The sequence below is a fragment of the Aptenodytes patagonicus genome, chromosome 1, assembly GCF_965638725.1.
Source record: "Aptenodytes patagonicus chromosome 1, bAptPat1.pri.cur, whole genome shotgun sequence".
NCBI lineage: Eukaryota > Metazoa > Chordata > Aves > Sphenisciformes > Spheniscidae > Aptenodytes > Aptenodytes patagonicus.
The window spans coordinates 95938321-95959880 of record NC_134949.1 but is presented as its reverse complement, the minus strand read 5'-3'; the positions used below and the strand labels follow the sequence as shown (position 1 = coordinate 95959880).

Genomic DNA, 21560 nt, shown 5'->3' with positions numbered 1-21560 from the left:
TACTTATACTTATTTGTGTTTGGAATTTTGTCACTAGTGTATCTTTGGGCAGAGGTGAGATGTTGAGTATCCTCCATCCCATAACTGAATTATGAGGAAGGATGAGGGGCTAGGCACTCAGCAATTTAGAATTGGATCTCTCTTTCCTAACCATTTGAGCATACTAATGTCCAGACTGGTTCACACAAGATGTCCTTACAGCCTATTAGACAGTAGGAGTGGAAATCAGATAAGAAAAGAGAGCGCAATGAAGAAGCTCAAGTAAGAGCTGTTATTTAAGCAAATTTCTCTTTACTGTAATTTTCCAGAGTATGAGGTTGTGTCAACTGAAAATGGAGCAAGTGATGGTGAAAAGGAGAAATCGATTATCACTACGAATCAAACCCATTCTACTGTGGAAAACCTAAAACCTGACACAAGGTAATTAAATAATTTTCTAAGTCAATCCAACTAATTTAGACTGTCGGATGTCTGCCACTTCAAATGAAAATACATATGTATATAAGACCAAATTGGTTTTACTCCTGTTCTGATAGGGAAAAGGTATGCTTTGGGTTTGCTTTCTTTTAAGTTAACAGATAAGACACATCTGAGGAATCTTTAGGAAATTTCCAGGAGTATTTATGGTCTGGACAAACTGCAGAAGTGACCTGTTCTATCAGAAAGATTAACAGTCAAATGTAAGAAAATGTACTGCTTTTTATCAAAAAATCTCTTGAATTTAGCAGATAAAGAAACAAAGTGAACACAAGAAATATTAACCTGATATGTGAGATCAAGATTTATATGTACAGTTGTCTCTCTCTGGGGTTTAAGGATGCTCGGGGCAACTGATGTAGACTGCTTGCTTATTTAGACGGATGTTCGTTCAAATACTGGAATGCAAGTTGGGCAACTGTACAAAGCTTGACTATTGCATTGCACCATGGAGAGGAAAGATACATTTGTCCTGTATATATAGTTTTCTTTCAGTGTCTCGCAACAGCTGGCAAGTTAAAAATGGGTCAGTGAATTCCAGTTGATGGCATACATCTCATGCAACTAGTCCAAATAAGCATTATCATTCTTTTTTAAAAAAAACAACTCATCAAAAATTATTCTTCTTTTTTGTGGTAAAATTCAGAGCAGGGAAGAAAACCACTTGTCCTTTGTTTGTGTTGCTTATTGATTGCATCAGAAAGTTAATGAATGACACATTTTTTTCCTCTAAGACCATCCATTTGGCTTTGGTAACTGGATTTTTCTGTTTCAGATAAACTGCCCTTTTCTGTTATTATCCTTAAATTGGTAACACAGCACAAAATTCTGCATAGAACCCATCTTGAACCTTTATTTTTAGGCAATGTGTGGTTTAATCTGGGGTGTCGGTTCTTAGCTTATGTATTTGTGACCTGCAGCTCCTAGGAGGAGGAATGAGGAACTATTGCAGAAAGTGGAGGGGAAGGGAAGGGAATTGCAAAGGAAAGGCTGGGGGGAATTGTTATACCCAAAAAGAGCTTCTCTGAGAGACTCCAAAACTCGTAAGATGGGCTAGAATTGCTCTGTATTGCATCAAGAATATCTCTGTTATTTCTTAAAGGCATGTGGCTTGTGAAAGGGTCAACTGCAGCTATGTTGTTCTGTCTTGTTAGGAGGCAATTAGGATACGTTAGCAACACAACTGGAGACCAAGCATCGGTTTCCTCAATCTCTTCCTCAATCAGTTGAGAAGGCTTGGAAGAGACAGTATATTTCTGGAGTAGTGACTAAGAAAGGCAGTAGGTGCTGCTAAACTTGACAGGCTATGCTGTTTGTGTTTTCATTTCAGTTCTGCTTTGAAATCATACATTTGCATCCTTGAAAAGAACTGTATGTTATTAATGAGATTATCTTCCATTATACACTCGAACTCTTTGTGTCACATATGGTGACAGAAATGGGATGGATTTGGTTAAGTGTAGAAAAGACATGGAAGCAAAGAAAAGTCCTTGATGCTGAGAGCAATGTCCAGATGGCCAAAAGAGAAAAGCATTTTTAGACTGTTCTTTGTTCAGAAAGGAAGCAAGAGGGAGGCAGGCAGACCCAGCTAGAACCATTGGAAAGGTCATAAGGAAGGCAGGAGCTATGCAGAAGCAGATATGATGGTTTTTAACTTTAATTAGTAACAATTCTGTCAATCCTATGAGAGGACTTTCTGGTTTTGGTAAGCAAGAGCAGACCAAAGACCATGGAGAAACGCTGTCTTTTGGAGCACGGGTTTTGTTACAAGAAGCTAGATATGAGATCAGTACTGACTGGTGGAGGCTGACTTAAGACATAAAGGGATAACTTTTCCCTTATGGGGTGGTAGCTATTATCACCCCCAACCTCAAAAGGGAAAGACAGTGAAAGTCTTTCTGGATTCAGGAGACCATCACCCAAAATTGAAAACCTTTGATATAAATTGCAGTGGTGCATGTCCCTCGAGTCTCAGAGGATTTAAAGCATGTAAAGTCCTTCTCAGAGTGGCTCTTTTTGATTAAACACCCATTTCAAAATGTGTATTTCCTAATTTTGAGGACACCTTGAGAGCTTTGGCAGAAGCACAAGAAATTGTTACTGTTACCATTTGAACCCAGGCTTGTTGGCACACTAAATTCAGGGAAAATAAGAAAGTGATTAAGACAGCTGGCATCATGTAGACAGTATCAGTGTTCCAAGGAATGGCATATGTCCATAATAAAAGTCTCTGGTCTGTCAGCAGCTGATTGCTTACTAGATGAAGCAAATGGACCTGAGCACAAAACTGACTGAAAATAGGAGGAAGAGAGACAATGAAACACAGCTCAATAAATTAATTAACAGACTCGCTGAAATGTCTGCAAATTCATCAAGTAATACATTAAGACTGGGAAGCAGACTTTTCCATAACTAGCCTTAAAGGAAAGAGCTGTAGAAGAGGTGGAGCTGGAAAAGAAACTTGGAAGAGAAAAAGAAATCCCTCTTGCAAATGATCAACATTTACAAAACTACCAGCAAGCATATGGAAAGAGAGATGCTCAGTAGCAGAAGGTGGATTAACTGGGGAAGAACCTCTTGGCCTTGAAACACTTTGGAGAAGCTGACAAGCTGAATTTGAGAGTCTATTTTTTCCAGCTTTCCTGAAGCCATCAGTGAGGCTGTGTGAATCCCCTATGCTGCTCTGAAGGTTCAGTGCTTCCAGAGCTGAAGACAGTTCAGGAGGGATCTAAACCAGACAGACCTAAACAAACACTTTCCAAAAGGAATAAAAATGTTTGTGAATGTGGTATCTCAGCCTCCATGGGTAAATTTAAACTAGAAAGATCCTGTAGCAGCAAGACAGTTCAAGCCTGTAATTCTCCAGATGTATGCTCTTGAGGAGCAGTACATGACAAAGATGGTCTGCAGTCCCGTTGCCCAAGGTCTATCATCCTGTTGAGGTAAATCGCGTAGGGTATGTTAGTTAGCCCAGAAGCTAAAGAGTTAATCGCCCACATCCAGCAGGAGGGAAGCAAAGCAAACAGCTCCTCAGTGTGAAGGGGCAGAACAAGCAGCAGGGAAAAACTGGGTGCATCCGAGCCTGTCAGATCATGCTGTTTGTTTGCTTTTCTCTTTTACATTCTTCTTTCAAATAGGTCATACTGCTACACCTCTGGAAAGCTCTGCAGTAAGCCAGACGCCCCTCTTCCTTTGAGCTGGCCTTTTGACAAGGCAGCTTTTAAAGATTAGGAGCTAATGGCCAGACTTTGAATATTTAAGAAATTTGGACAGTGTTAGGGAGGCAGCAATGAGAGACTCTTACAGTCTGTCATAAAAAAAAAAATTGCATGTGTGACTCCAACTGTCAGTAAGTACAAACATAGAAGTTAAATGGGATACAAATTTCTCTGAATCAGAGGATTATCATGTAGTATTCTGTGTGTCCATTTAGCTGTCTGAAAAGTGAATAGATCCAGAAAAAAATGCACTGGCTGAAAAAGAAAAGGAGTTCGGACTTTCAGTACGGTTATCAAGTATTTGGTTTTAACAGACTCATACCATGCTAATATGGAAATGAAAACGGACTTTCATAGGCATGCAACAACTTGTGAGGGTTACTTTTAAACAAATAAAGTTGTATGTATTATGGCAGTTTGTCGTATCTCTTCTTTGTCTTATATATGCCAGCTTTATGTGTTCTTGGTGACTTGATTGCAAGACATCGAGACTCTGAGATGAAAGTAAAATAGTGATTTGAAAATCTGTCTAACTGTGAGGACACACCTTTAAATAAATGTGGGGTGCAGTCAGCTGCTTTCCAACACAACTGCTTGATTTTTTTAAACAAAAAAAAGGTTCCAAAGGCTCCTGTACAATGTGATTTTATTGGAGCGCTGAGATCCCTATGGTTTTTTTGCCCAGGAAAAGGCACATTGTATCCATGCCATTCCCTCATAGTAAGGCATGCCTGACAGTTGACAACATCACATTCATTTAAAGGATTTTTCCTTATAGGATGACTATGTTGGCCTCTTTTTCACTTGGAGAATTGCCAAATACAGTGCTTGCAGTATTTCACTATCGTATCTTAGAAAAATTCTGATAGTTTAAGTATCCTGGAAAGTTCAAATCTTGATATCCATTATTTGGTTGGTCAGAGTTCTTGAAACTGCTGCTGTTCCTGGCACTAACCTGCTGTCTGGGTCCAATCTAGAATTCCATTTAATTTCATCAGATATTTTGCTTTTGATTGTAACTTTTACCTGAAATCTCTCAAAGCATGTAGTGTGGTTATGCTATGTGAGCTAGATAACTATATATGTCCTTCTTATACAGATAGTTAATTAGATATAACTGGTGCCTGAAGAGGAATACTTTCTCTTGTTTTATGAATGTCTTCTGCTTAATCATTTCTATTATAGATGTGCTTCTGTGATCTAGTAATCACATATATGCAGCTGTTGATTACAACTTTGTGCTGTAGTCAGGTTTTGTTACCCTTTACATTATTTCCAAGAATTTTAGAGTACATCCAGGTCACATTTCACTCAGCCCTCTTTTCAGTATCACGCTTAAACACACACCAAATTTGCTGCAGTTTTTGCCATCTTTATCCTTCAATTAGTCCTTCACTTGTTAAATGAGTGAAATAGCCAAATTCCATTAATCCTTTTTTCTTCTAGTTAGTCTGAACCAAGTACTAAGTTACTCAGTTTTTACTCTGTTGTTCAAGCAGTGAGTATCTGTAACTACTGTGCTTGTTGATGGACCCTGAGCAACTTAATGTCATTGGCCCTTTTAAGTCAGCCCTGTCGTGAAAAGGGGCCTGGACCAGATGACCTTCATAGGTCCCTTCCAATCTAAATTATTGTATGATTGTATCTTAGGGGTAGTTTCTGATCTTTTAAATCTCAGTTTCACCCATTTTCTTTAATGCAGGCCGAGGTGGTTTTATATGTTAATGGAAATGTCATTCATTTCTTAGCAAAAAATAATGAGAGAAAGGGATGCGCTAGTATGAACTCATCTGTCAATTTAATTTTTCATCCTCCACATGGAAATTCTGCAACCTTTATACTGAGAAAACTGTCACCATTTTTTTGAGAAATATACCATTTATTCCACTTGGAAAACAATCAAAGCCAAACTAGAAGACTGATTGTTTTGGTCAAAGCAATTACGGCCTAGCTTCCAAGCAGTCATTTGAGGAGTGAGATCTGTAATATTCCCTCTAACTTGTCATACAGGTCCCTTGTTTTTGAGTTTCCTTACAAGGCTGCTCACACTGGAACTCCTAGTTTCATTAGCATACCCAGGAGTCTGTGCTTTCTATCTATTCTCAGTTTTACGTTAAAAACTGCCCTTAAAAAGAAAGTATTGCAGTAACTTCTCCTATGATAATAGTCAAGCAAGATCTCCCATGTGTGAGTCAAGGTAAGGTCATTATCCACGATTTTCAGTATTTCCCTCCTTGAGGTGCTTGTTTGTAATAAACCTTGAGAGGCTTGAGATAGAAATGGGCTTACTCTGGTTTTTGTTTTCTTCATTCTGTCCCCTGTGTAGTAATGATGGTGCTCATCTGCATCTTCTCCTTTGTTAAAATCCGTTTCACTGACCTGCATTTTTTTTGTGGACCTTTCCTAGCCTAGAATATTAAATGCAGATGTTGTTATTTTTTTGCTTCCAATTCTATTTTCCCATTTCCAAAGGAATTTTAGGGGTGGGGTTTTTTACTAGTTTTGGAGTTTTCTAACTCCTTAATATTGATTTTTTTTTTTTTTTTAAGTCTTCCAGTCATCTGATATAGTATCATTTTGACTTTTCCTGCTATTTCTGATGGTTTCTCTGCCAAAATATGTAGTTCTTATTTCTGTATTCCTGCCCTATCTTGAAATATTTTTTTTTTATTAGGTGTACATTTCCTCTTTCATTCTGGTGGTTTGTTTAAGGGCAATTAAGTTCATAGCACATACCACTAGTGTCCAGGAAACTTTGCAGCACTAATTTCTATACAAGCCTTCAAAAAAGAGACTGAATATTGTTGAAAACAGTTCTCATGCATGTTTGTTTTGGCAGTAATTGGAAGGTAGTAAGACTGCAGTCAGAGATGTGCCAAATAGCTCTGGGGAAGTTCAGGTAGCCATTAAAGGATGTGTCCCACCAGCAGTTAGCATCCAAAATGTGCTAATCACATACAAGAAAAAAAATCTACCGATGCAAAGAGCTTAGCTTTTGTTAACAGCAAGGGTCAAGAGATGAGAACTACAGTGAAAGTTGCAATGCAGAAAAATGCAGAAAGTGGCAGAAAAATGCTGGAGTTTTTTGTACTCTTTATTACAAAAGTAACAGATTTTTGTACTAAATAGCTGTTGATGTCAGGGTTCATGGGTAAGCATTTCCCCTTTCTCTCAGCCCTTCTTCCAACCTGATTAGGAGAAAGACTCCTCAAACAAGCCCAGCACTTTTTTTTTCTTTCTTTCTTTTTTCGTTTCTATCTCTTAAACCTAGTTTTATTTGCTATGTCTGACCATACTGCTGTCCAACCACACTCTGCAGAGACAGAGAAGCATGAGAAGCATTGTACATTGAGACAGTCCTGCATGACTGTCATCTAACCACCAGCATCTCCCCGGCAATTGACCTGAAGTCCCAGGACTGTACTCAGCTGCTCCAGTCCTTCTATTGTGGTGAAAATCTCTCTTCACCTATTTTCAGTTCTGCAATCTTCAATCTTCTCCTTTTGCATGATTTGAAGAATGCAGGAGCTGCCTCTGCCAAAGTTCCATGTGGAATAGCGATTTCCTATGGTGGAAAAATATGCTCTGCACAGTAATTACTGTAAGTCAAGTCCATTTAATCTGCACAAGGACTTTGATTGTCTTATGCAGTTTGGGAGGATTTGGGAGGCCTAGTCTCCAAAGTTTGTAGGATAGCAATCTTAAGATTTGAGAGGTGTGACACATGTTAAGATTGCTGCATATATTGGATAGCAGAGTTTTTGGCATCATAGGCACACAGATATAAAGATGGAATATAGACTCCAGTTTCTCATTAATAAGTCTAGCTAAGAGGTGGACATGGGATAATCATTATATAGCTTTCCTATTTCCCTTTATTAACTTTGCCCTACATACTTTCTTGAACCTCTAAGCATTTTTTCCCCTCCCTTGTGGTTTGTATAGAAGTGCATAAGATTGCAGCAGGTACCCTTTTTTCATCATTTTATTTTTATTTTTCAGATCTTTCACCTGACACACAAAAAGGGAGACTTTAAATGGTTTTCTATGAAGAGAGCCACACCATGGCTTTAAAATTACAGTTAGATCTGTAAACTCTATCAAATCGTAAGCTCAGTCTAAATTTTCCTTTCTCTCCCTTTCAGTTTTCAGTCAACTAGTTACTTCTCTTCATCTCCAAAAGTGGTTGGTTGTTGTTCTTGTACTGTTGCAGCCACTGTTATTGTTTCAGGATTGAATTTGGCAGAGGAAAGGAGCCTGTGGTGCTTGGGCACCTGTAAAAACACCTACCACAAAACTGTAGAATTGTATATATTTTAGTTTAAAAAATTTGCTCTTTAACATTATTAATAGGAGGCTCCCCTAATTTACTAAGCTAAACTTTGGACATTTCTTTATTACTTTCCTTTTCTCCAATATTGTTTATATGTTTACATGAGCTGAAATCTCTGTGCATAGATTTTAGTTCTTTATTTCAATCTTGCCATAATTTTCCCAACTGTGGTTTGATCTTTTGCAGAGATCCTAGTGGTCCCTAGACCACAATTTGAAAAACACTGCTTGGAAAATATTTAGTCTTCAGTTCTTGTTTTGGTCTTTTTATGGAGTTAGAGAATTGATGGGTCCAAGTTCATTGACTTAAGTATTTTCGGAACAGGACTGTTTCCTATGAAGAATGTTGCCTGATGCAACTCAAAATAGGGCATATCAGCTCTTGGGGACAATATATTTGTACAAAAATCAGCAAAATACTTAAATTTATTTCAAAATTCTCCACCATCTTGTCCAGCTTGTGATTTTCTGCCTGACAGAGGCATGTAAATCCAGCTTGCAAAATCTATGAAACCCTTACATATTCAGGTGAGATCCAGATATGCTGACTGTAGACCTTTATCTTCAGTTCACACTTGCCTGCGTCATGACTTTCCGAGTCCCTGTGGCTGCCCAGTCCAGTTCCGTAAGAGCATTTCACCTGCTCAGGTTTTGTCCTTTCCTTGTAGCCAATCCTATGGAATCAAAAAAACTCTAGGTCAGGAATCCTAAGCAGTGCTCTTCATATTTCCCTTTTGATTTCATACAAAGGGACATAAACAGATTATTATCATCCATAAGGTCAAACCATAAACTCCCAGTAAAGCAACAGAACATACCATGTTGAGCTATCAATGATCAAAATTACAATAGCTCTAGATAAGGTGTTCCTGCTGTGAAGGAAGCAGGAAAACTTCTCTGGAGTCTTTTCTCTCTAGGCATGCATTAATTTGTACATTGTCTGAAATGTATCTTCTAGCTATTACTTTAAAAAACGCGATGTATTAGCAAATCTTCATTTATGCTTCAGTGATTCTTCAGAAGGAATCTCCAACTGCTCTGCTACCATTCTCTGGATAACAACCTTTCCCACCAGATGAGAATACTTCTTGACCAAAAAAGTTACTGTACCACATGCCCAGTGTGAACATTAACTGCTCAGATCCAATTTTTAAAAGCATGTATTTGTTTAAATGATTTGAAGTTGATCATGAAGAAGATTTTGTGTCTAGAACTTACTATTTAATTTATTATTTATTTAATGTCTCCCTTCTACAGTAGGGTAATGTCAGTTGCTCAAAATGGTCTTGCAGCATGTTTGAATAAATGTTAAGATTACTCCAAATAGACTTTTTAGAGCTCAAAACAAGCCCATGTTTCACTTAGAAATATCCACGAATTATCCACAATGCATCTGTTAGCATACCAATCTTTGTAAGTATTTCATTTAAAAAAGGAAAGAAAACCCTAGAAATAAAGGCAATTGCTTATGTAAGCAATTTCAAAGTTAAATATTGTCTTAGAAGTACTGTGGATGGAAAACAGTTGCTTGGTACTGCATGATTAGTCCACTGAGGTTAATTAGCGAGCTGTTCAGGTTTTGCAGGAGCCAAGAAGCAATGAGAGGTAATCCAAAGTTTGGATTGAATTATTCTGTCTCTTGTAGGGACTTGCAAATGAAGTTTACAAATTTCCAACCGTGCAGAGAGCGGTATGTTTTTTTCTTTAGAAAATTGCTGTTTGGAAACAATTTCAGCCATACATTACAATGCTATGTTATAGTCATGAGCTACCAAGTTATCATTGGTAAGTGATCCTTCACGAGTCAAGAGCTGGATGTTTAATTGCCCACTTCTGGGATTCTCATTTTGCTCTGTGTTTAGTCTCTAAGTTAGGGCCCATTTTCCAGGCCTACAGTCCTTTTGACTCGTGTCCTATGGATCTTTCTCGCTGATGAAAAAATGCTCTGTGTTAGGAGACGTTCACCGTATATGCACTCAAAGCATATGAAAAGTCTCTCTGTAGGTGGCACGCGTGGGACAGATTATTGCCTATAGCTCGTGGGGAAGGCATGAAGAGTGTGCTGTTGACTGGGTGTATACATGCTACTCATCAGGGTGCTTTGGCATGGAGGGCATGCAGGTCCTACAGGGAGGCACTGAGCCGTTGCTGAGCAGTGAGAAATTCCCAGGTGCTGCCAGCCTGGGGCCAGGAGACCTGAGAAGTGGCTTGCTGGGATAGTGTGTGCTGGGAGGAAGGAAATACAGAGTCTGTTCCTAGCTCGGCCCTTGATGTAAGATCCTAGCGGTGTCCAGTGTCCACCCTTGTAACTCTCTTTCCTGATTCATCCGTCTGGTGTCTTCTGTGTAACATTTTTAGGTTTGCAACTGTCTTTCAATAGCTGTTTACCTAGAGCTTCTAATTGAAAGTGTAAGTTTCGGCTGAGCTGCAGAGTTAGAAATCACCTTGTCTTGCCTGTCCATCACTGTTAATCAAGTATTGAGGGGTGGGAGAGGCTTAAGCAGAGGAGCCTGGCTTGGATTTTTTTCTTCAATCTTGTTCCGTTTTCATAGCACGGTGTTTGGTTCCCAACACAGCTGTGATATCGAAGAGGGATCATGAGATAACTACAGTACAGACTGGTGTTGTGCAACATTACTATGAAAAGATAAGAAAGAGACGCTGCACAATATATTTTCACTACTTCATATATTTACTATTAACATATATTCAAGCAATTGGATCTTTGCCTTGGCTGAGCTCCTGTCCTGGAAGACATGCCTTGTGTTTCACCACTGGCCCTGTCTGACGCTGTTGGTGGGCCTGAGAGGCATTGAATTGGAGGTTTGTGTTCTTATGAATGAAAAATGTGCAAATAAATAGCAATGTGCTTTACTCAATCTCTGATAAGCAATCAGATTGCTTCTGACCTCACCTGAACCACTCCCTTTGCCAGAACTGAAACTGCATGTGTGAGAGGAGACAGGCTTAAACCAGTGGTGCATTAAATCAAACATTAATAGTATGTGTGCAAAGAATCATCAAAAGGACTGGTAAATTATGTGTTCAGAGAGGCCTTATACAGTTAGGACTAAGAATGTCTCAGTGTTTTCAGAGCAAGAAATGAGGCCTTTTTGTTCTTCTCCAGGAGACGAGTAGCACCAAGGTGTGTGTTGGCAGTTTGCTTGCTCCAGACTCTGCAAGAATCCTTGGTTTGCAAAATTTTCATCATCTCTTCTATTTTATTCCCCAGTTATGAATTCCACGTGAAACCTAGAAACCCTCTTGGTGAAGGTCCAAGTAGCAATGTTGTGGCATTCAGTACTGAATCAGGTAAGAACTTCCAAAGGTCCGACCATCATTTACAGTGGCTCTAGGATCCATGTTTGTAGGATGTATGAAAGGATCTCTTGCTTCTTTTTGTGCGTTTGGTCTTGCTCTTTACTGCCTCCAGATTGGCTTTTTACTACTGAGCATGTTACGGTAGTGCCTGGAAGGTCAGCCTGAGATCAGGGCTATATTGTGTGAGGATGTAAGATGGCCAGACTGCAGGAGAAAAAAACAGGAGCACAGAGAGTTGATCTGGTGTTCATTATGAAGAAACTAACTGTATCCTTAGAGAAGGCTCAGTCACTTAAGATTAATATTCCTGACCTTTTTGTATCTATCAAACTCATTAATGACTTCTGGATGGGGAACATAAGGTTTTTTCTTTGGGCTGGTGTGTTTATAGGCACTTCTGCTACCTGTTCAATAAGGCTGCTGTATAATAGTGATGTCTTTTGGCTGAAATAAGGATTGAGAAATAGCAGTTGGGAAAAGTCAATGTCCCAGTATGTCCTCTTCCATCGTGTTTACTCTCCTGTGAAACTGTTAGAGAGGTGTATACAAGCCTATTTTGACTATTGATTGGTTCCCAAGTTAAGTCCTATCTGACTCAGAGGTGAGAATCAGAGAGTGCCTCTGCTTTCCCTGTTCCAGTTCCCCATGAGACTAACTACAGCTGACTTGTTGACTTTATACAAGCAAGACACCATCTTTTGTGTAGAAGTGTTTATTGCTTGATAGTACTTAAGGACCATATAAAACACAAGATGGATTTAGCATTTTTAAAAGGACTTTCTCAATCTGCATTTTCAGCCAGATGTAATAATATAATAGTCCTCTTCTAGTGCTGTCACTGATGGACGAGAGTTTTGGCTGAGCAAGGGATTAGTCAGGGAGGAGTTCAGACTATGCCACACATATTTAAAAACTGTGAATACACTCTTTGTAATCCTAGATTGTTAAAACTGAAAAAATGTTTATGCCAAGTGCAGTTTTCATGAATGACAAGGCTTATGTTCTGTGTCCTATTTAGCTTGGACTAAGCAGCCAGTTTTATTTTTTCTTAATTGCACACATCCATTTCTCACTTTTGGGCTTTCATAGCCAAGTTTTGTGTGGCAAGTATTACAGAGGGGTCCTTTTTATTATTTAAGTTTTGAAATTGAAATTTTAAAAAAGATGCAGTAGAACTGGGTTTTGCTGGTTACAGGTTTAAACTCTTGTTTTTACTAGAACTGTGTTTGACAGGTATTGGCCCATAAGTAAAATTTTTAAAAGCTCATTGGTACTGTAGTTTCACGTAAGAAATATATTTCTTTTAATTTAATTTAATACAAAAGTGAACTTTGCTTCCAAAACTCTTTCTGTTTCACAAATTACAGCTTATGTCAACTGTAGAAAATCACTTACCAATGCTTTTCCATTTAAATATTGGGAAAGTTCATTTTACAGTGTCTGATTGAATGTTTGTTTTCTTCCCCCAGCGGACCCAAGAGTGAGTGAGCCAATTTCAGGTAAGCCTTTTATGTATAGTATAGTGTCTTCTGATCAGGATTTTTTTCAGAAATGGGATAGCATAATTTTACAAGGAGGGTGGCTGTACTGCACCAATTAAATGTGTTATGGAATCAAACAGCATTCACACATGATTTCATTCCTTCCACCCATACCCCTGGTAAGGAATTCATGCCAGGCTGCTTGTTTACCTGAGCAGAACGCAATCAACGTGATGTGGTGCTCCCATGGCAGCTGGGATGGCTTCAGACCAATGTACACAAATGAGCCAAGGACAGCCTCATATTTTCTCAGCCTTGTCATTAAAGCAAAAGAAAGCTCTGTAAAATGAATAAGCTACTCCACACTTTTTAAGTGAGTTAACAGAGCACAAGTCGGAGGATACCATTTATCTGCCATTGTGTTGTAGAAAAACTTTCTGCTCCTGAAGGCTTGATCCAGCTCTGCTTTAGGCCACTTAAAAGACTCTTGCTGTCTTTGGTGGGAAGTGGACTGAGCTTTTGAAGAACAGCTAAGATCACTCAAGCAAATTGGGCTGCTTTTTGCATTTGTAATGGACATGACTGACAAACACGGAGACACCATTTCTTTCCACATAATTCATGACACTTAATTTTTATGCGTATTTTTGTTAAATCACATACAGTTTGCTCAAGTTGACTGTCCTGGCTTGAACCCACTGTAAAACAGTGACTGTATCACACACGTTGTAAATGAGAGTAGGGCCAACACACAGACATTGTCCCCCTAGAAAGGTCCGAGAATGAACTTATTCCAAACTGGCACCACACACAGAGAGCAGAAGCAGTTCACTGCATCAATTATATCTGCAACCTTCGGCGCTTCCCTGAAATATCTTTCATGGTCAAAATGCAGGTGACTGGTGCCATGGTGCATTCTGCTCCATCAAGGTTTCTAATTCTATTTATTTGAATATATTTGTTGTACATAATTTTGTATGCAGCATCATACTTCAGCCTCTTTCTTCCTCTCCTGCAGTGGGAAAGGATGCTATCTGGACTGAAATCCCATTCAATTCGGACACCTATTCAGAATGCAAAGGGAAACAATATGTAAAGAGGACTTGGTATAAGAAGTTCGTAGGTGTGCAGCTGTGTAATTCTTTGAGATACAAGATATACCTCAGTGATTCACTTACAGGTAAGAGACATTCCAGAACTAAGAGTTTTAACAAGACGAGCTCTGTTGAAGTGTGATCAGGTATGTTTAATCTAGTCCATAGGCAGATTAATCATAAACAGTAATCTGCTTGTGCTCAGTAATCATTGATGTGTTTGATATTGAATTTTCAGACTGAAGAGTTACTTCTCTGTGGTGATCATCTGATTTTAAGTACTTGTTAGTATCCTGGGAGTCATACAGAAATTTGATAAAGTTCAGGTCTCTGCCAGTGAATAGCACATATTGTAACGGTGCCAAATTTGTATTCAAAGGGTAGACTGGAATAATTCTTAATTAGAGGATTAGGACCTAATTTTAGACCAGGATTAGACTCAGTCATTCCCATCCCATTTGGTAAACATCTGGTTGCTTCGTTACTGTGAGGCTTATAAACACGACTTCAACTCTAGTCAACAGGTTTTACTCGCCTGCTTTGACATATTTGTTTTGTTTTCACATTCCCCATTCTTGCTTATAATCTCTTCCCCCCTCTTCTTTTTTTTATATTAAGTTTTATTACTAACAGCAGCCTCCTGGCCTTATCTTCTCAAGTTTTGTTCAGTGTCTTAAGGTCACTAGAGTGTGATGTATTTAAGACCTGAATCAAGTGACACATGCTGTGTGTAAGCTGGGGAAACAGCCTGTAAAAAGTGTTTTTCAGTTACCTGATAGTTAAGCAGAACTTTGTGTCTCATGTAGATTGTACAAGCTATATTTAGAAATATGTTATCTTCTTATAATCCATCCCAAGCTCCTGGCTTTCTTCTGTATGAGGTCTTTTATCAGAGTGGCATGGACAACTCTATCACAATGGCGTTAGTATGGCATCCAGAGCACAAAGAGTATGATACAACTGTGTATGGGAAATGTCTTTTGAGTGCAAGTTAGGCAGTATGTTCATCCCACTGGATTGAATTAACTAGGAGAAACTGTGGCTGAAAGAATCAACTTTCATAACCCAAAGTTGCCCCATCTCAGAGCTCGGCACCTCACAGGAGCAGGGCTCTGGTCTCTGTATGCAGGAACATGGGAAGAAAAGAGCAGGGGAGTGTAGGGCAGCCCATGCCGACATAGTTTTAAGCTGCCCGGCCTTGCACCCGGCACCATTCTCCCATGAGCAGACAAGGAAGGAAAGCCCTGTCGTTAGTAGTAAGTACAATACCTCATACGTAAATAATACCTTGGCAATTACGTGAATAAAAGAGGCTATTTTGAACAGAGGTATCATTCATTCAACTGCTGCTGTACTAACCAGCTGTGATCAAATGACAAACACTGGCAACGAGGCATAGGGTATCACAAAACCAGCCAGTAGAGGAAATAGCAGTGCTAATCTAGCAGGACTAGACGTCAGCCCTAAATCAAGTGAATTAACACTGCAGTGAAAGCTACTTCAATCTTAGAAGAAAAGTTTAATATATCAGGAGCCCATTTTCCTATTTTCATTAGATTGTTTTCGTTCTTGCTGGAAGGGCGGTGATTTAACTTGGCTGGAGAAAGATGATGGTAGCCACATTGTATTCATTATACTTGCTAAGCCTGGTTCTTGCACTTGAATTGTTAGAACCGGTGCTGACCAGTTGTCACAATATTTGGAAGAATTGAAATATTTTTGTAGAAGCAAAGCTGCTTTTCCCCCGTTTCCGAAGCGAGACTGTCATGGCGCGGGCCTCTATATGCAAGTGAGAAGGCTTCCAGTTTGAAGCCAAACGCCGTTCTGATGTGTTTCACTGTCACACCTTGTCTCATCGTGCCCCTGAGGCCAGCGGGAGTGTATCTGCTAGCACCAGCCAGCTGGGCGACGTGTGCCGGTAGTGAAGGGCTGCGCTGAGGTCCAAGTTCCACCTTACTGTGAAAACATCTTCCGAGGCTTTGCTGTTTAAGCAGCGTAATGATCTTGAAATTTGGGTGCATTGTACAGATGCTGTTGTATAAGGCAGCCAACAACTGTATCTTCGCATGCTGGTCTTTAGCACGAATTTATACTTCTAGTGTTGCAGAATTCACAATGTATAAACCAAAGATGGTATCTAATTTTCTGAAGACCACCCATAAGGGAACACTGGGAAGAAAAATAATTTACTTTATGCTAGACTTGCTATCCCCAAAAGAGAAAGATTAATCTAGTCATTTGTTAGCTAAATGTTTTTAAGCGTGCTCCTTTCTTATGGAAAGAATCGGGCAGTAAGAATTTAATAGTCACTGAGAATGCTGCTAGTTTATGTATAGCGATTGTCTGAATTATGCATAGGTTACGCTGTGGGCTAGAGTATGTGTGTATTGGAAAGTTACTGTTCTTGTGTTAGCCATAAAAATATCTGGTTTATTCTGTCTCTCATGAAGAAAAACTGATCTACGTTACACATGCCAGGACTGTTCTATAAACCAGCATCTACTGCTGACCTCATTTAACAGTCCTCCAGAGCAGTCACTGTAGGCATTCCAGAAAAGCAGGCTACCTAAAAATAAGTATTTATTGAGGGGAGGAAAAAAATAAATTCTAAGTGTGACCTTCAACAGCCATGGAAAAAAAAAATGCCGTTTTGGGCAGCCTGAATGTTCTTAATCTCAGACAAAAAAATTGCTGAGAGGAACTCCCTCTGACCAGTTCTCCTATGGAAAAAACATGCCTGCAAGCCAAAACTAGATAGTAATAAATAATTTTCTAAAGCTAGAGAAGAACTGCATGCACAGAGACCGTCAACTGGAGGTGAGACGTTTTGGCAAAGTATTGATCAGATCACAAAAATATGAGAAAGAGAGAGTTTATTGGTAGCCTGCTCTTCTATTAATTGCACTTTAGGGAGCAGTATTATAAGCCACCTCACCATCTCTCAAATGGCCAGACTGGCACAGATTCAAGGCTACAGGACACCCAACATCTAACGAGTAACTGGACTTTCCACTTGGCTTATACCCGAGTACTGAGCCTATTTCTAAATGTTCTCACCTTTCCTTTCAACTTCACAACCAAAGGTTGAACATGTTAAGAACAAGTGCTGTGAAAGGAGTTTAGAAAAAACAGTAAGTTTATCTGAAAGTTTCCTGCCAAGGCTCGGGAAGAGAAGGTAGCATGCTTTTCTCCATCTTCTGAACTGAATTTTACTAATGGCTTGCAAATCAAATCAGTAAGTAAAAACATCTCTCTGTCAAAGCTCCTTCACTGCGAGTCCTCTTGTTAACAGGATGAGCACAGCCCGTAACGTCAGCTCACGCTGCATCGGGCACTTGAGACCTTGTTTTCTACTCAGGTGCAGAAAAGTGTCCTGTTAAGCAATCCTGCAAATAAATACACGGGCACGCTTCATGCTCTGGATAAGCAGTTACTATACCGAGGTCATCTATTTGTTAAAGGATATCACTTGCACATACATGTTGTAAAAAGATGATGATTTATAAAACAGGCCTTGGCTGTGTTACGAGGTGGTCTATAAAAATGTCTTCGAAGGTACTGGGGGCTTCCTGACAGGGAACTAAACCTGCCTTCCATTCAAATCACTGGCAAAACTTACCTCATTTTTGATACCGTCAGGGTGAGGGTCTAGGTAATAACAGAATTTCACTTACTGTATGAAACGTAGGGAGGAGAAAAAAAATGTATCGAGGCATGGATTTTGGCCAGGAATGGGGCACTTTTGTCTGCAGCCATGAGCCCTGTACTTGGAGTATGCACATAATGTTCAAGTTACAGCTACGGGCCCTAAGAGGAAAAGAATCGTAGCATTCACCTTGGCTTCCCCACAGAGCAAAGAGCATTGCCCATTGCCTCTGGTGGACTTTGGAAATAGCCCTCACTAAACTGGGTATGGATTTTCAACTTTGCCGCTTCTTTGCTTTCAGGAAAATTTTATAACATAGGAGACCAGAGGGGCCACGGAGAAGATCACTGCCAATTTGTAGACTCATTCTTAGATGGAAGGACAGGACAGCAAGAAGATCTACCAGTCAAAGATGGTAATTCCTTACGCCTGTCTCTGTAGCAAACCTTGGCAATTCCTTTGTTTGTGTGTTTCTTTTTCCTGCCAGTGGATTCAGCGCCCACTGCTGAGGTGGGCGATGGAAAGGGACTGCCGGCTGCAGGCAGAAAAGAGTCGAGAAGTTTTTGAAGATGAGCAATGACTTCTTACAAGAAGGTTATGACTTGGGTTCTGTTGGGTAGTAAACAGCCTCTCTCCTGTTTAAACCATTCCAACAGATTATTCACAGTTGGTATTACTTTTTTAAACCCAACCACAGATTTGAGTTTGCAGAGAGGCATGAAGTGTTATGTTCAAACTAGCAAGGTTGATTTAAAGTGCAGTAAATCATCCATTGGGCATTAAACAGCTTTGTTTAGCGCTAATGAGAAACTAAAAACTTATTACTGGAAAATATAATTCATGCTGCAGTAATTCTGTGTGCACTTATTTGAACCGGGTGCCTAGAATTCCAGTCTGGCCTAAGCGGGCATGGGACTGGATGTCCTACATGCAGCTGTGACCTGCCTGACTATTTTTCACATATTGCTGAGGCTCGAGCATAAGAAAATTGTACTTCTGTCAGCTGAACTCCTGCCTCGGCTGTTGGCAGCAGTGCCAGTGTGAGGTATTCCTTTCCCTTGTGGGGTAAGAATGCAGGCTGTATTGATACACGCGGGCATGCTGAGTGTGTCATGGAGTATTTTACTGAGAAAAATACCAAAACGGTTTTCAGTACAATTTCAGTGTGTTGACCAAACCTTCCCGTCTGTAGTGCTTCATTTGTAAAACACTGTACAGAAGTACAGAAATGCAGTGAGGTAGCTGTGGGAGATTGAAGTGAAGTGCCTAAATCTTTCACAAGTTTCTCTGAAAACAAAGTAGGTGAACGATCTGAAAGGTGTTTGCTTATGTGATTTTTTTTTTTTTTTTCTTTAAAGAGAGCTTTGCTTTTCTTTTCCCAGTCAGTGTTGCCCATTTGTAATGGTATTTTGTTTGTGTAAAGGATTGTCTGAATCCAATTTGGCGTTGCCAGGACAGCAGACCTCTCAGGTGTACCAGATTCACTTTTTTAAAAAGATTTTAAAAATAAAAAAAAAACCCACACCTTTTACATAAAAAGCTTGCCACCCCAGCTTAAAAGACAGCTAAAACCGATTTGTTTTCAGCGACTGGATTTAACTGAGTGGATTCATGAGCTACATTCCTTGTTAGAAAAAAAAACAAAACCAAAAAAACCCCCAACGAAACAATCAAACAAAAAAAGCCCCCACCTTTTCTGTAGCTTGTATTTCTAGTAAGTGAACTGAACAGAGGAAGGAACAGATTGTCCATTGCTGCTCAGTTCCTCCCTGGCTGCAGCAAGTTGAGTTCTGTTCAAACCAGAATTAACCACATATATTTGACCTGAAGTGCAGGGATGGCATCATGACTGCTGTTGCGTATTAGTTGCAGAACAATATTTATGTGCCTGTGCACACATGCATGCTTTAGCCACACGTACATTTCTGATGATCAGGTTGGATTCAGCACTGATTGCTCACGGTAATTTTTAATGATGTTAACTGTTTGAATGGGAAGCAGGTGTATTGTCACACAGAACAGATTTAAAGCAGGAGGTAGGATCTTTCGCTTGGGGAGGGGGAGATAAGTGTGAAAGTTTTATTTAGGTTCGCTGGAACGTTAAGGCTACTGCAGTTAATCACTGTAACTTTGCAAGGAGGAACAACCTCCTGTTTAAAGAAGACCCCAGCAGCAGCCAGAGGGGGGGAAGGAGGGGGCACCGGCCTCGCCCGGCCAGCCACCATCCACGGGCTGGTGCTGGGATCACAAGTCTCAAGGGGAGGCAGGGTTCACCTCCTCTGGTCTGGGCTGCAGCAATGCCACGTGCTCCTGCTTTTGTTTGGGTTGGGTGGACAAATGCCAGCTGTTTCAGAGCGCTAACCGGGATGTAGGGGCAGCAAACAGACCTGCTTGTGGCAGATGGCTTGACAGCGTGGTGACTAGCTTAGCCATTAGCGGAACCGTATACAGCCTTCACAGGGAAATCAACGGAAGGTACTGTCTGAGGGCTTCATGCAAGCAAGACTGTTCTCTCTTCCAGGATTTTTCAGGGCAGTTCGTCAGGAACCTGTCAAATTTGGAAAAATAGGCGGGGAGACTCACATTAACTATGTTCGCTGGTACGAGTGTGGAACGTCAATACCTGGGAAATGGTAGATGCGACATGAACTTGGTGAAGAGGCCCAGCACTTACCGCCCCCGTCCGACTGCCCAACGCAGGCTCAAAGGTGGAAATGTTTATGGTATGCCTGGCACTTCAATAAGTTTGCTGATGTGCAAGGGTTTATACAAGTCTAATGCCAATACTGCATTAATTGTGTAATAGCGTAGGCTGCTTACTGTAGTTATCCAGTTTTACCAATTTGTTTTTAGATTAAAAAAAATCCCAAACAGGCTAGGGACATGTTGTAGGATAATGTATAGGGAAGCTGGCTCCCTATTCTTGAGGTATGGTTTATATGGTATTTTAAAAGATACGGTGTGTATATTATTTATCACAATGTTGTAATAAATGTTTAAGGCACAGTTACGGCAGAGTTGGTCATGGAATGCAACGTGCATTAGTTTTTAAATAGTCACTGGTCTTCTTACAAGTGCCATAAGCTACCTGTCCAGATAGATCTGTAATGTCTCCCCAGTCGTAAATTATAGAAACGCCCCTACAATTTTTAATATCCTGCAACCAGTAAACTTGAACCGCCTTCTCCTTCCATGTACAAACAGTCTATACTCCTGCCAAAACGCTGAGGTAGGTTGCTATACGTGCCGCTTTAAACTATCAGGTTAGTGGGGTTTTTTCCATGTTTGTTTTCAAATGCTTCAGCTCCAGCAGAACAGTATGTGCAGCCTGCCGCTACGGAGCTAGAGCCACTCCCCTGAGCTGGGCAGTGGCTGGTCGGTGGGTTTGGTTTCCGCCGGTTAAAGCAGACAGGTACATCGTACCTACACGGAGTAAGAAAATGAAACCGGCCTCCACTGCTGTGGCTTTGCACGACGATGTAGTGTTCGGAGACCGAGACTTACTGGTTCAAAAGCCAAATGTACCTACAGTGCAGGGGGACTTGGAAAGATAAATGAAACGGGGAAAAAATAAGCTACTTATAACAGCATAATCAGGTTTATTTTATTTAAAAAAAAAAAAAAAGGTTTAAAACATTGTTCATTGGGGACAAAGGGGAAATAGTGGTAACTGAACTTTAACTGCTTTACGGTAACTTTGATTAAAACCTCTCCCAAAGCTACTTGTTGTACTGCTTGAACATTTATGAACTAAATAAAGAGATGTCGGGGTTTTTTTTTTTTTAAAGGTGTTATTCATTACATTACTAATGTATTGAAAAAAACATGAACAGGAACACCCAGATATATATAGAGTAGAAATAGCCCTTTATAGAAAATGCCTTATAAAGTACATTGCAGGTACACTGTACTCCTAATAAAGTATTTTTTAATCAAGTGTTTTTCTTAGTGTTTTACATGAAAACACGTATTCGTTCCTGCGGCAAATGCT

The 21560-nt window shown here is 40.0% G+C and overlaps 1 protein-coding gene across 2 annotated transcripts in view; it reads left to right on the top strand.

Annotated features, from left to right (window-relative positions):
• Positions 1–21505, top strand: part of ABI3BP (ABI family member 3 binding protein) — a 166269-nt gene extending 144764 nt beyond the window's left edge. For both annotated transcript variants that reach the window (XM_076349815.1, XM_076349805.1), the window contains 6 exons: positions 309–420; positions 11260–11339; positions 12818–12847; positions 13848–14009; positions 17871–17984; positions 20091–21505. In XM_076349815.1, coding sequence (XP_076205930.1) covers positions 309–420; positions 11260–11339; positions 12818–12847; positions 13848–14009; positions 17871–17984; positions 20091–20206 — 614 coding nt within the window. In that variant the 3' untranslated portion in view covers positions 20207–21505. The remainder of the gene's footprint in view (positions 1–308; positions 421–11259; positions 11340–12817; positions 12848–13847; positions 14010–17870; positions 17985–20090) is intronic.
• The last annotated feature ends 55 nt before the right edge of the window (positions 21506–21560 follow it).